Source organism: Lepisosteus oculatus, chromosome 28 (genome assembly GCF_040954835.1).
Source record: "Lepisosteus oculatus isolate fLepOcu1 chromosome 28, fLepOcu1.hap2, whole genome shotgun sequence".
In the NCBI taxonomy this organism is placed as follows: domain Eukaryota; kingdom Metazoa; phylum Chordata; class Actinopteri; order Semionotiformes; family Lepisosteidae; genus Lepisosteus; species Lepisosteus oculatus.
The window spans coordinates 3,839,063-3,852,367 of NC_090723.1; the positions used below are offsets into that span (position 1 = coordinate 3,839,063).

General features: G+C 40.7%; 1 protein-coding gene across 2 annotated transcripts; it reads left to right on the top strand.

The window, feature by feature from the left end:
- Positions 1–2,913: 2,913 nt before the first annotated feature.
- Positions 2,914–12,961, top strand: arf2a (ADP-ribosylation factor 2a). 2 transcript variants are annotated; one of them, XM_069185796.1, is made up of 6 exons: positions 2,914–3,135; positions 3,460–3,564; positions 10,170–10,340; positions 10,750–10,860; positions 11,574–11,698; positions 12,339–12,961. In XM_069185796.1, the coding sequence occupies exons 3-6, from the start codon at positions 10,193–10,195 to the stop codon at positions 12,498–12,500; spliced, it is 546 nt and encodes a 181-aa protein (XP_069041897.1). In that variant the 5' UTR covers positions 2,914–3,135; positions 3,460–3,564; positions 10,170–10,192; the 3' UTR covers positions 12,501–12,961. The 2 variants fall into 2 exon arrangements, with proteins under 2 accessions (XP_069041897.1, XP_006638193.1); XM_006638130.3 differs by lacking the exon at positions 3,460–3,564 and having other exon boundaries at positions 2,921–3,135.
- The last annotated feature ends 344 nt before the right edge of the window (positions 12,962–13,305 follow it).

Sequence of the window (13,305 nt, forward strand, 5' to 3'; positions counted from 1 at the left end):
AGGAGACTTTGAGAAGAGGAGCTGGTCACTGCCGGACGATCTGATTGATGGATTATGATGGATTCCTGATTGATTGGTCCATCTGTATTCCCACTGATCAGGGTAGGGGGGGGATGACAAATGAGACGACAAGAGCCCAGGCGTAGAAACCATTTAACAATCATTTTGGGATGTTAAATAGGTTCTATTAGAGGAGATGAAAAAAAGAACAAATTCTGCAATAGAACAAAACACATGGAAAGTAATCCTGTTTGTATCTTAAATTGATTCATAATTAAATGGGATATTTTGGGTTTTTTTTTTGTTGAGCAGGTAGAAATTGGAATGGCTATATGCCTGGAACTGGCCACCCCTGAGATCCGGTAAATGTGAACACTTATTTACTACATGAATGAGCGGTTTCCACTTCATGAGCAATCAATCCCTGAAAAGACAGAATTACAAATTGCAAGAGACGTGTTCCCCAATTCCAGCCAAGAGAAACAGAAACAGTAAAGGTTTTTAATCCAGCACCTAATCATTTATTTTCAGACCTACATTTTCACACCTCCCACGCCAACGCACTCGCGACCACTCGGTGCTTTTTCCGGCAGCGATTCATCAACACAGCCTGCGGAGGGTCAGGGCTCCACCTAGTGGACACAACTAGACCACCAGTCAAACAAAGAGGGCTCTCAGACCTCCTGGTCAATTCCGCATTCCCAGGACTACAGTACATTAATCAGCTGAGCGGTGTAAATACTTTAATTACCGATCGCCTTTGGCAGCAGTGATTCTGGAAAGGCTAATAATTACTTCATACAATTAGTTCTCTCTTGTAATCTGATTTTACCCCAGGGGGAAACAGGATGTGGATGGTAAAATCTGTTTGCGGTGTTCTGACGCCTTACTTGACGAAGGCCTGAGTGTCATATTGACACTGTGTCACCTGTCAAGGACAAGAGCCACTTAAAGACCCTCCACTCTGTACTCTGTTTCCCCACCATGGGCGTCCTGAGCTCTTTCCTGGTTTGTGGGGAATGGTGTGCTGAGTACTCCCATGGGTTCTGCTCACAAGAGGTGGCCTAACTCTCAACAAAAAAACAACCAAAGTTAGGCTGTAGAGTTAAAAGTGCAGGATTTAAATCATGGGATGTTATACTAAAACTGCGCCATACACAAGTAAGACCTCATTCAGAATATTTTGGTTATCATGTTACAAATAAGGCAGCATGGTGGCACAGTGGTTGTTGCCAGTGCTGCCTCACAGCGCTGAGGCCCTGGGTTAAATTCCTGGCCTGGGGATTTTTTAAATATTTATCATTGAGAATATTACATTTGTTACTTCCAGTCTTGCTAACAGACAAAGCCACTGCTTTCTGGTAGCTTTTTCAACACCGCGTGTCTGACTTTTATCGTTATAAACAAAGTCCTTTTGCACATATATGGTCTTTGGTGCATTTTGTACTCCTAATAGATGACAATGTGGCTGTAGTTACATGCTGAGGGAAAGGAGGAGTTAGAGATGTTGGTTTTGTCTCATGATCTCAGTGTGTTGAACAGGGAGAGTGCTCAGCTCTCGAGTTGCACCTCCTAAAAAGCTCATTTACATCTGTAGTCGTTGAGCAGGATATAACTAAAGAAAATACAAGACATAAACATACAGTATGGTATGATATTATAAACATAATATTTGTGAAAGGGAACATGTGTTTTTGTGTCAGTCTCTGAAAAACAAAATGTTTTATAGGACAATAGGTATAGGAGAGGTTTATTTAAAAATATTAAATCCCTTCCCTGTTTTTTTGCCTTCCTTGTGTTGGTGTGTGTATAGTGACATCAAGTCTTAAGATAAAATCACGAATAGTTTTTTAATACAAATTTATGAGGAATTCCCAAAAAGGGAACTGTAATTGTAAAACAAAAAGGAAATCAAGCTAACTAGCTATGGTTTTATAGCTATCACTCTCGGGTTTCACACTGTTAAGAGCCATTTAAAACTCATAGAAACGTGAGGGCAAAAAAAAAACAATAAAAAAATAAAAAAATCGAAAATACATCCCTTATTAAACTCCCTAAAAACGCCCAACCCGTGATTACGAAACACGCCTCTATCACACGCGTCTGTTCCTACTGCACCCCGACCAACACACCCAAATGCTAACTTTAGCACGCTGCATGTACTTTACATTATATACGGTGTTCCTACGGTCCCCGCCCCTACGTTGATTTCTGATAGGACGCATGGGCTGTCTGTTATCGAACGTCTGACTCTATTGGTTGAGAAATAAAGCCCCACCCAGTGACGTAAAATGAAGTCACCATTGTGTTATGCGTCACAACCGGTGTAGCTTGGTTACGTTACTCATTTTCTGTGTGACAGTGTTCTGTGCTATCCGGTGTATTTTAGCGTTTGAAATCACTGGAGTGGTAACATGATTTCAGCAAAATTTATATCAAGATTCGTCTTACATGCCACTTTAATAACTCCTTTAGTAAATAAAACTCCGAGGGGGTCAGTCAAGTGTAGTTAACTTATAAGTAAATTCATTATTCATTCATCAGCAAATTTGGTTTACCAAATGTTGCTTTTGCTTCTGGTCATCCACTAAGTAATGCTTTACACAGTTCCGGCGCGACCTGTAATCATTAATATTACAGAAAGCCATTCCTTTGTCGATTTATGGACTCGTTTTCACATTTTGCATCTTTCTTAAATCATAGAGTCTTAGACGCTGTGTAAAATGTGTTTCTTTCTTTAATCCGCTTGCATACTGTCCCAGCACCCTTTACGTGAATCCTGTACCGTACCGGTGTGTGCCTGCAGGCTAACCCACAATTAACACGGATCAACCCAGCCGTAGCAGAGGGCGGAGACACGGCGGCCCTCTGAAAATCTGACTCGTCTTTCATTTTGTAGGCAAACCGCGAGCTATCCCCCTCCACCGCCCGCCTACAGCTCCAAGAGGCCTGGCGATTGGCTAAGACCGCATGTAGGCGGGACTTCGGGGGCAATTCGGCCGCGCCTATTGGTCGCAGTTCCCGGGAGGGGCAGGTTTCATGACGCGGCTGTCTTTCCTCCTGTAGGCGACGCCATTTTGTTGTCGGCGGAGAAGCGGAGCGTGTAGAGAAAGATCGAGAAGCCGCAGTTCTGAGGTAAATGTCGGCACATCCCTTCAGTTCTGTCTGCCCGTTGAGCTCGTCAAACACTTGTACGCCGTCCTGGGTGAAACGGCCCGTCGTTATCCGGTTCAAAAGGGTGGGGGAAAAGGGCAGTCGTGGAGGAGTGCCGCAGTAGACGCGGGCTGCTACAGCGGTATTGCATTTTACTGTCGAAGGATCCCTGCAGTACTGTTAGTTCTGTTTTTCTTATAGACCTAACATAATTTCCTGCGGAAGTCAATTGCTTTAAAGTTTGTTCTTCGATGTTGCTTTCTTCAGTCGCAAAAAAACCTTTTTTTGTCCTCCTGTGTGTTTCAGAACCAGCGACAGCGCTGCGTATCTTCAGAATATAAGGAGTTGTCCCCGTTTTTTTCCCCCGACCTTTACGGACAGTATACTTTGTGGTTTTCCTACGAAACAACGGTGTGTTGTTTTTTTCTTGGTGGGAGGGGGGTGTATATAAGAGGAAGACCCGAACTTGCGTGAGTCACCCTCCCCTGCCAGATAGTTTACATTCCCGAGTTCGGGCTTTTGAGGCCCGGCGCTGGAGCGATCCTCGACTCCAGCTGTTCCCGACGGGAAAACGCACCTACTTCTCTAACCTAGTTCCCGGTGTAAAGTCTGTCGATGTCGGCATGTTTGGTGCTTGGGGATATTCAATCATCTTGCGCAGGAGCCTTATTAAACGTGGCTTTGGGGGCGCAGGGCGATCCGTTTAAAATGCTGCTTTGAAAACGCACAGCGGCACAACGCTGGCCTTTCTTATCTCGTCGAAATCTGATTCGCGGGCCTAGTGTTTCTGTTAACACGGCGATGTGAAAATAATGCGTACTGTCTTGAGGATCTTGAACTGGGTTTTGTGGAAAGCCTGCTGTCGGGTTGTGCATTAGATGTGGGTGATTTTTAACCGTTGGTGGAAAGTACTCCGCTACTTGTACTACTTGTCTGATATTTTGGTTTCCAGAAAGTTGTTTTTCTTGCTTTCCCAGCTCCTAGTTTTTGTGTTTTAAAAAGTGGATTAAAACGTGTAGCATTAGTTTAAAGGTATTTCAGGTTGATACTTGAGCTGTTATCTTCCTTATGTTGTTTTTCAGCTCCATGAAGTGAACGCCTTTGGCACTGTAGTACGTTTTTCTGTCTAAATATTCTTAATGGGGGTGACAGGTATTTTCTGATGAGCACGGTGTTCATGAATTTAGCCTTTTGAGAACTGTCTACATTCAATCTGTTTGGTCACCTTCATAACACTTAAATGCTTTGCCAGGTCCCTGTTGTCACCCTGTCTTATCATATTTGAGCTTTTACTTTAGATCTCATATGTGTTCTTGACTTCAGGGTCATGTTTCAATTTAAGCAAATAGAAAATACGGTGGACCGATACCTTTATACTTTTCTTACTTTGTTTTTTCCTGGTTTCAAAAGCCTGATATTCCACATCCAAATGAAACGTCAAGAGATGTTGAAATGGAGTTGTGCAGATAATTTATTTGGAGCTTCTAGTTTCATCTCTACATGTAACCCTTGTTAGTCATTGGGGAAGCTGGAAGTTGTTTCCTGCATTTTCATCACAGACCAGTCTAGCTGCTTATTTGTACATGAATGGATAGTGTCCAGTTTGTGCTTCAGGGAGGTTTATCATATGATATGCTCCTGCCATTTTTGCCTTCTGTTTACTGTCCTATTCACATTCAAATCGCTTAAGTCTCTTTTGTTACAGGATGTGTTCAGTGTATTAGTCACATCCAAGGAGGGGTTGTAGGAATACAGTATTAACACTTCTAGCACAAGAGAGAGTTAGTTACTTAGGAGGGTGACTGACATGGATTAGTGTATTGTAAAATTAAGTTTTTGATTAGTTACTATTGCAAAATTTATTCATGACAACATTGACTTTTACCTTACAATAGCTGTTTGTTTTTTTCCAGACCCTTAATAATTTAGCTTTTCTTTTTTCAGCATTGGAAATTAAAATACTTTTACTGAGGGTATAACTCTGTTTTATCTTCTGAAAGTCCTGCTTGTTCATACCACCTTTCAGTGAGCTTAGCCAAGAGAGAAAGGCTTGGATCTCTTGTAGATCTGTTTTCATCGTCAAAGCCTGTTCCTGTGTCAGTGGTCTTTGGACAACAGTGACAGTACTCCTCCCAATGCAGGCAGTTTCTTATTGAGGCTAAAGTATGTTATTTCTATACTGCATATTGTTTGCTTTTCAAAATCCTAAAATTCCACAATTAATAGTATTCTGTTGTGTATGTTGCTCTTGCCATCCATATTGTGGTTCAGTTTTAAAAAACACCTTGTGTATTTTTGGTTGTTGATCTCCCCTACCTGCAGGATAAGGAATTGCATTTTAACTGGACTTAGCTTGTATAAGATGGGGTGCTTTCTAGTGTTGCTTACATGTCCTGGAGCTACAATGCTGAATATTAAAAACACCTTCCCCCCCTTTTGTGTATATTTACATTTGTATGCAAGACACTAAAACTCTGCAGTTGGTGGAGAATGCCTCATTAGTTTATTGTTTTTTAATCTGGAACACCTTTTTTTCTAAGCGTGCTATCCACGTGTTTCTGACCTAGTAAAGTGGTAATCAGGATTCTCACTGCTAATGTGATAAATATTTTGTTAGCATTTATAGTTTTTCTATGCTTTGTTTTTGTAAGGTTTACTATTTAAAAAAAATTAACTGGGTGTTTTTTTCTGTCGTATTAGTGTGGTTCAAGTTAAATTTTTACTGACAGGTTTTTTATTGTACAGTGTGTGGAGAGTTTGTTGTACTGTTGTCTTTTGCGTTGTTTGATGAGTTTGTATTAGATTGGCTGTAGATTTGATGATTAGTAAGTTAGACTTTTGTTATCATCAGATTACTTTGGCACATCTTTTCAAATGTACCAGCATTTGTTTGAAAAGGAAAAAGATAAGCACTGGTTAGTGAAGTTTCTGTTTGGGAACACAGAAGTCTGTGGCGGATAGAAAGGGCATATGAAGGCTTTTATGTTTCGATCCTATAGGAGGCTTGCATTGCATGTTGGATGCACAGTTTTGTTAGTCACCTCCATGTTTGTGTGAATACAGGACAGACAGCATTAAAGACAGCTCCAAGCCCCCAGTCCCGAGTGTGAGGGAGGCAGAGCTGCTACTCAAGGGCACAGGAGTCTGCACTCTGTCAATAATTAATTTGTGAGAGCCTTATTAATTAATGAGCTGTACAGTAAAGCCTCAGTAGAACTTTTGTAATGCCTCTGAGCTGCTTGGAACGTTGTAAGTCCCAAAGCAGTCTTGTAGAAGCTCTGCAGATGGACAGTAATAATTTGGCACTTGGTTTACTGCTCCCCTGGACACTGAATTGAATTTACTGCAGTGTAATCATTTCATTGGAAGGAGAAAAATAATGACTTCTGCTCCCACAACTTCCTCCCTAGCCTGTGTTTGCTGCAGTGCTTGTCAAGAGTGTTTTGTTGACACAAATTAATCCTTATTACATACTCCTAGTGCATCTTTCTGTGTTCTTGCCAGAGTCACTACTGGTCTGTTCATTTTTCTTTTAAAATCAAGATTAATGTTGTGCTGTTCAGGGTGTTTGATTAGGTGGTGTCACACATTAGGCGTGTTTTACAGCAGTGGGGCATTGTCGTAATTGTTTGTTCTGTCCATGCATTTAAATTTTCACGTGCTTATAAATTTGGTAAATATCATAGTTTTCCATTTCTGTATGGAGAGGTTAGTGATAAAATGCTTACTGTCCTATTGGAACCAAGCTACATATTACCTTTGCAAACAATATGAATTAGATTGCTACTAATTCGTGGTTTTAAATGGATAATATAGAATTAACTGGAGTCAGATGAGGAATTGTTCAAAAGTCTTGAGTCTTGATGGGTTGCTTAGTTTGAGAAACTTGTAACAGCTGGGTTTTCCTATTGTAGGTTAATAGTTTACAGCAAGAACCGCACACTTATCCCTTACCTGGAAATCCTTTGTGTTTAGTAAAGAGTGTTTTCATTTGATCAGCATTGTGAATTTTAAAATAGTATGTTGTATATTATATATTACAAGCCATACATGTAGAAGTTACTCAGCAGGCTTTATCTGCTGCTGTTGAGCCTAGAGACATTACATTACTGGCACAATGAGCATGATTTTTTCAGATGTAGAAATGCAGTGGTTTCAAAATTAGGTTGAATAGGATTGATAAATGAAGGAAAGGGTTTCTTGTTGTGGGATTTGTATTATGTTGTTGTAGATTTCCCCCTTCTGAGTTCTAAATTTATAGGAAGTCCTTGAATATTTATTGAAAGTACCATTGTTATTGCCCTAAATTATGTAACATGATGCTGAGTATTACCTGCTATGTTTCTGGAAGAAATAGCCAGGTGCTTGTGCCTGGATCATTGCAAAGTTCAAAGTTACATCAGATGTAGATGACTCAGTTGCTTGTGTACACGTGTAGAAGCCGACAGAGGTATTTATGACTAAACAGCTAATGGGTTTATAGTTTTATAAATTCTGTAATTTCTATTGTGATTTTGCTGTTGTGACCTGTACAAAAATAGTTGGGTCTTCAGAATTGCCATTTCTTAACACCTGTGTGTGTTGAACGATAAAGGTGAAATAAATATTGCATCTTTTTAAAAACCCAATTAAAAAAAATATGCTTCTAATCTTGCGGATTCAGGTTGTAATGCTAGGAATTTGAACGGTGTAATCTGTCTGGCTGTTGTTGTGTTTTTTCACATAGGCCTGCTATATGGTTATATAAGATTCCTCCACTGTTTTTTTTCCAGTTATCACGCATCTGTGAGAAAACATGCTGTGTATTCTGTTCACAAGCTCATTGGCCTAGTCTTGTTTATAGTCTGTTTTGAAGTCTTTAAAAGGTTTCCACATTATCTGATCTACAGTACTGTGCAAGTTTATTAGTGCTTCCATTTTCTTGTTTATGTTTGTACCTATGAATTTAACCCACTGTAATGATCCAACGTTTGGAAAGTTATTTGGATGCCACACATTAAGTAGAGATAGGAATGCCCCCCAAAACTGTCAAAGTAACATTTTTAATTAACAAGTAACAAATTATCTTACTAAAAAACACATTAAAATGGTGGCTTTTGTCCACTACAGTGTTACAGACCATCTTGCCGGAAGGAGTTTGTAGTAATGTATAATTAGTGAATTATTAATTATAATTATATAGTGAATTGACACTATTTAAATAATCTTAATTGTGAGCCCCCATAGGGTACATTTAAAGACATTTAGTGGGTATGATTTTTCTGTTGTGAAATTTTCCATCACTTGAATCTGTTTTAAACATTAACTGATTTCCAGGATTGCCTCACCAATGTCAACACTAGGAAGTGTATGTTAGTACCATCTAGGGTGTGTCCAATCCATGGTGCATGGTGTTTCTTTGTGAATGAATAACTGCTTTTTAAGATGACTTTCAGCAAACATTTGTTCAGCTTAATGGGGAGGGGGGGGGGTTGGCAGAGATAATATTTTCTTTATTAAAAGGATTTGTTAAATGTTCCAATTTCACTTATGTTCAGTGTGTCTGTGGTCTGATGCAGTCTCTTAGGGGATAGATCATCTGATACAACTGTGACAGAGCAGAAATGTTTCTGTGCTTACTAAGACTGAAAATTACAGAAGATTTATCCAGGTTTATGTCTACAATGGAACACTGATGGGGGAGAACATTTCTAATTAAATCTGCAGTCTTACATCCCTGTCTGAGTTTGTAAGGACACTCAGGAACTGTCTCTTTTCATTTGGCTCCTGATTAATTCACAGCATTGTATCCCTTTACAGGGGTAGTGTTACCTGTCGCATTTCTGTTCTTGGCTGTTCTTCCAAAGTGCAGGATCTTCTTTCTCTTTCAGATGGCCTGTACTTTAACAATCCATAGCAGATGCCTAGTAACATCTAATGTTTGGCTCACCTGTCCTCAGCACTATTGCAAAAGAAACCCATTACCCTGTTGCGCCTGTGAACTCCTGAGTTATATTTTGTGGTTTCTTGGATTTTGTTAACCTGAGATCCTGTTGTAGGATAAATGAAATATTAAAAATATAATTTTTTTTTGTATTATAACTTGTTGGAGGTTCATTCATGAAGTCCAAGTGTCTTATCGTTATACTAAGAATGGACTGTCTGAAAAGCTTCTGGCTGAAGATGTTTAATGCATGCGTGGAGATCAGTGCTAAAGGGTTCTTTGGTCTGTTTGCAATATACCTCTTTAGTGTCAAGTCCTATGGAAACAGGTCCTGTGTTGGTATAATGACCACTGGATGGTGCAGCCTTGTTAGTTGGGAAGAAAAGCCTGCTGTGGGGATGATACAGTGCTGAGTTATTAGTTTAGTGATTTATAGAAAAGCTGGTTCAGACGTTTTCTTTGTCAAAGCAGCTCTGTATAAAGACTGCTATGCACTGAGACTTAAAGAAGTCATTGTGTTGGGTCTGGAGAGCAAACAATGAATGTATCTTTGTTTTAAGTTATAATCCACTACAGACTTGTGGATTTCGTGGTCTTTTTAATTTAAACATTTACTATATTTTGTCTGTAGTTTCTTTTTGCCATCTTTTATCTTTCTGACTGGTGTTTTTAAAATTGATACTGCAGAGCAATATCTTGATAAGAGCTAAAAGATCCCTAACAAAATTACTTGGGAACTGCTGTCTCAGCAAATGTTTAAGGCTTTTTGATAACTGCTCAGAGATGGTGTAAAGTTTTCTTCACGAAGATGCATAGAAAAACTGAACGTGGTCTCTACTTCTCATTTCTTAGTTTTAAAGGTCTTGAGCACAGTTATCACTACTGAACTATCAGAATTCAAATGTTTTCGGTCAGTGTTCACAGCTATATATTATATCAATGAATTATCTTTTTCTACATTACTTTTCCTTTAAGACATGGCTATGTATGATGATAACTATCATGCATGCCATTGTGTTTATATACAAGACATGAACTACATGCATCAGTATCTAAGGTTAACTAGCTTCTTTGTTGTCTCACTTGCTTTCAGGTTGTGTATTAAGGTACAGAACAATGGGGAATGTTTTTGCGAACCTGTTCAAAGGCTTGTTTGGGAAGAAGGAGATGAGGATCCTGATGGTGGGGCTAGATGCAGCAGGCAAGACCACCATCCTGTACAAACTCAAACTGGGCGAGATTGTGACCACCATCCCAACAATTGGTGAGTCCCTTTATAGTTCCTACCTCTGTACCTAACTTTTAGTCACAGCCTGGTTAGCTGCTTTCATCGTTTTGAGCTGTTTTTGTGTATAGGTTTTAGTATGTTATGTTTTCATTTAGCTTTTCATTTCGTAACGTAAAAATGGTCCTTTTCTGCCATTTCTTAGTGCTGCATCAGGAACCTCAGCCCGAGATTAAGCTGATAGTGCATTTATTGTGAAACTTAGCGAAAGTAAAGGGCATCATGTGCATGGAGGAGGTTAGTAGTCCACACCCAACAGTATGTGTTCTAACAATGTGGACTGTGTGTCAGATCAATATATAGAAACCCAGGTAGATTCATGGTGAATCCCAGGTGACCACAGTTTACAAATGTTACTACAGTGTTGCATTTCCATCTTCCCTTGCAGGTTTTAATGTAGAAACAGTAGAATACAAAAACATCAGCTTCACAGTGTGGGATGTAGGTGGTCAAGATAAAATCCGACCTTTGTGGCGTCACTACTTCCAGAACACACAAGGTGAGTGTCCCCGGGGTTATCCTGGACAGATTTTCAAAATTAGAACTAAGTATTTTGTTATCGCCACCCAGTTTTTGTATGTTTTTTGGCCAGTTTAGTATTTTATGTCTGTGCTAACGCATGCACACAGGTGAGAGCCATTAATCTTTTAGCATGTCTTGGGCACCACAGCCCTGCACAACGAGGTCGCAGGTTCTCTGAGACAGCCCTGGTTGACGAGTACCACTTAGTATTCAGCAGCCTCAGCCAGTTATGCATTGTTACTTGGGGAATCCCTGTTGGCAAGAGAAATGGCCCAGGCTCGAACCCTTGGTCATAACCTGAGTCTGCATCTGGGAGAGCACCTTTACTGGATGAGCCACGCAAGAAGCCCCAGAAACATTTTAAATACTGAAACAAGTAATACATGTTTCTTGTAATAACTTGTACATATGATTTTTTCTGGAAAATAGCTTTTAGTTACTTGCATTTAGGCTGTGTTTAGCACTCCAGTGCTTTTTATTGCCAGTTTTTCTTTTTTCAAAACCGTAAGCTCTTGGCCAAGGTGAGAGGTCCAGCCCCTTCCCTGTGGCCTTATCTCTCATTGTGCAGAAACATAAGCTCAGATTTGTAGGAGGGGCGCTTGCAGAGGTCTGCTTTCTGGTCACGAGAGCAGCCGTCTCGTCAGTTGAACCTGCCAGTGTGTCACCGGCTCTGTTGCCCTCTGATTGCAGGGCTGATCTTTGTGGTGGACAGCAATGACAGGGAGCGAGTGAATGAGGCGCGGGAGGAACTCACAAGGATGTTGGCGGAAGACGAGCTGCGGGATGCCGTGTTACTCGTTTTTGCAAACAAGCAGGTGAGCCCCCACCATCTCTCCCACCCCACCCCCCCACCTTTCGCTGCCTTCTCTTAATATCAGCCACTCGCAGTCTTGCCTGTGATCTGTAAAACAAAAATGAAAGGTAGGCATGACCAAGCTCAGATGTGTGATAATCCAAAAAGTGACATCTGTAGTCAGAACTCGTCCACGTGAAGGACAGAAGAAAAATCCCATCTTACTCATCAGATGCACTAAGATGATGGGAAAACTTGAAAAGCTGACACCCCCATTAATGAGAGACGTGACATCTAACTGCTAATTTGCCTTTATTTTACGTTCAGTCATATTGTTATAATATGCTTGTGTATCGTGATTATCGTGCATTATCACAGCTTGTTTAAAGGAGGGTCTATGGTGATACAGCAGCACACAGTGAGTCATAAATATTTTCTAAACCACTGAATGATGACAGCTGATTTAAATCCATTCTTTTAATGCATATTTTGATGATTGTCTTCATAATTTTTGTTAGTATCCTTTGCTCCCATCCCTGTTAAGCCAGTTGCTCCTGTGCTGCCAGTCACATACCCAGTCTGCCACCCCCATGGTCAATGCCAGATCCACTTCACGTTGAGTCATTTTAAGGTTGGCTAACTGTTTGCTTCTCCGTGTGCAGGACTTACCGAATGCCATGAACGCTGCAGAGATCACAGACAAGCTGGGGCTCCACTCCCTTCGCCAGCGGAACTGGTATATCCAGGCGACCTGCGCAACCAGTGGAGACGGGCTCTACGAAGGGCTGGACTGGCTATCCAACCAGCTCAAGAACCAGAAATGATCCATTCCATAGTCAGTGTGAAGGGGGGCAGCACTGGCCCCAGCCTCATCTCCCCCCTCCCCCCAAACATCACGCCCCCTTGTCAACTTCCCCTCCCTCTCCCTCTGGGGCCCTGGCTAGTGCAGCCCTACACCAGAGTGTGTGTGTGAGTGTGTCTGCGTGTCTGTGAGCTGCGAGTGGGAGCAGCCCTCGTGTGCCTTACACACCTCCCGCGGAAATAGCAATTTGGCTCTCTGAGCAGCCTGGCACATTACATGTTGACTCGGACTCACCGCAGTGTGGTTTTCAGAAGGCAAAGAAAGAGCAAGGATGCATAGTGTCATCTTGAAACCTGATTTAGACCACCAGTGTTAGAATGTTCAAATAACATGCGTTTGTTCAAATGTTGGTTTGAGACCCCCTTTAAAAGTCACATTGTAACCTGTATCAGGTTGAAAAATAAAGTAAAAAAGTGTATTTCATCCTAGATCCTTCTTTGCATCATTTGAAAATCATGCTTTTTTTTTGCTTAACTAAGAAATCTTACATTTCTGGTTCTAGTATGAACACTACCTGTTTTTTTCCCTTTTTGTTTTAAAGACCATGAAGCACAATTCAGCAGCGGAGTAAAATTTTCCATTTAGTTGTTCAGTTTGCTTAAAATTAAAATGTCCATTTTGACACTTGATATTTCACACAGCTATTTGCTTATTTCCTTTGACCTTTTGGAAGCTTGAAGCCCACTTGTCTATCTGCCCATGATGCATGAGGAAAGGGCCGGTGTTAAGAGAATAGTGAAAAATAAGGTTGACTTCCTTTGTTTCGA

Bases quoted from the DNA above. Each gene is read 5' to 3' on its own strand.
- arf2a (XM_069185796.1), top strand. From the start codon at position 10,193: ATGGGGAATGTTTTTGCGAACCTGTTCAAAGGCTTGTTTGGGAAGAAG. The intron at 10,861-11,573 runs GTGAGTGTCCCC...CTCTGATTGCAG, and splicing joins CTACTTCCAGAACACACAAG to GGCTGATCTTTGTGGTGGAC. The intron at 11,699-12,338 runs GTGAGCCCCCAC...CTCCGTGTGCAG, and splicing joins TCGTTTTTGCAAACAAGCAG to GACTTACCGAATGCCATGAA.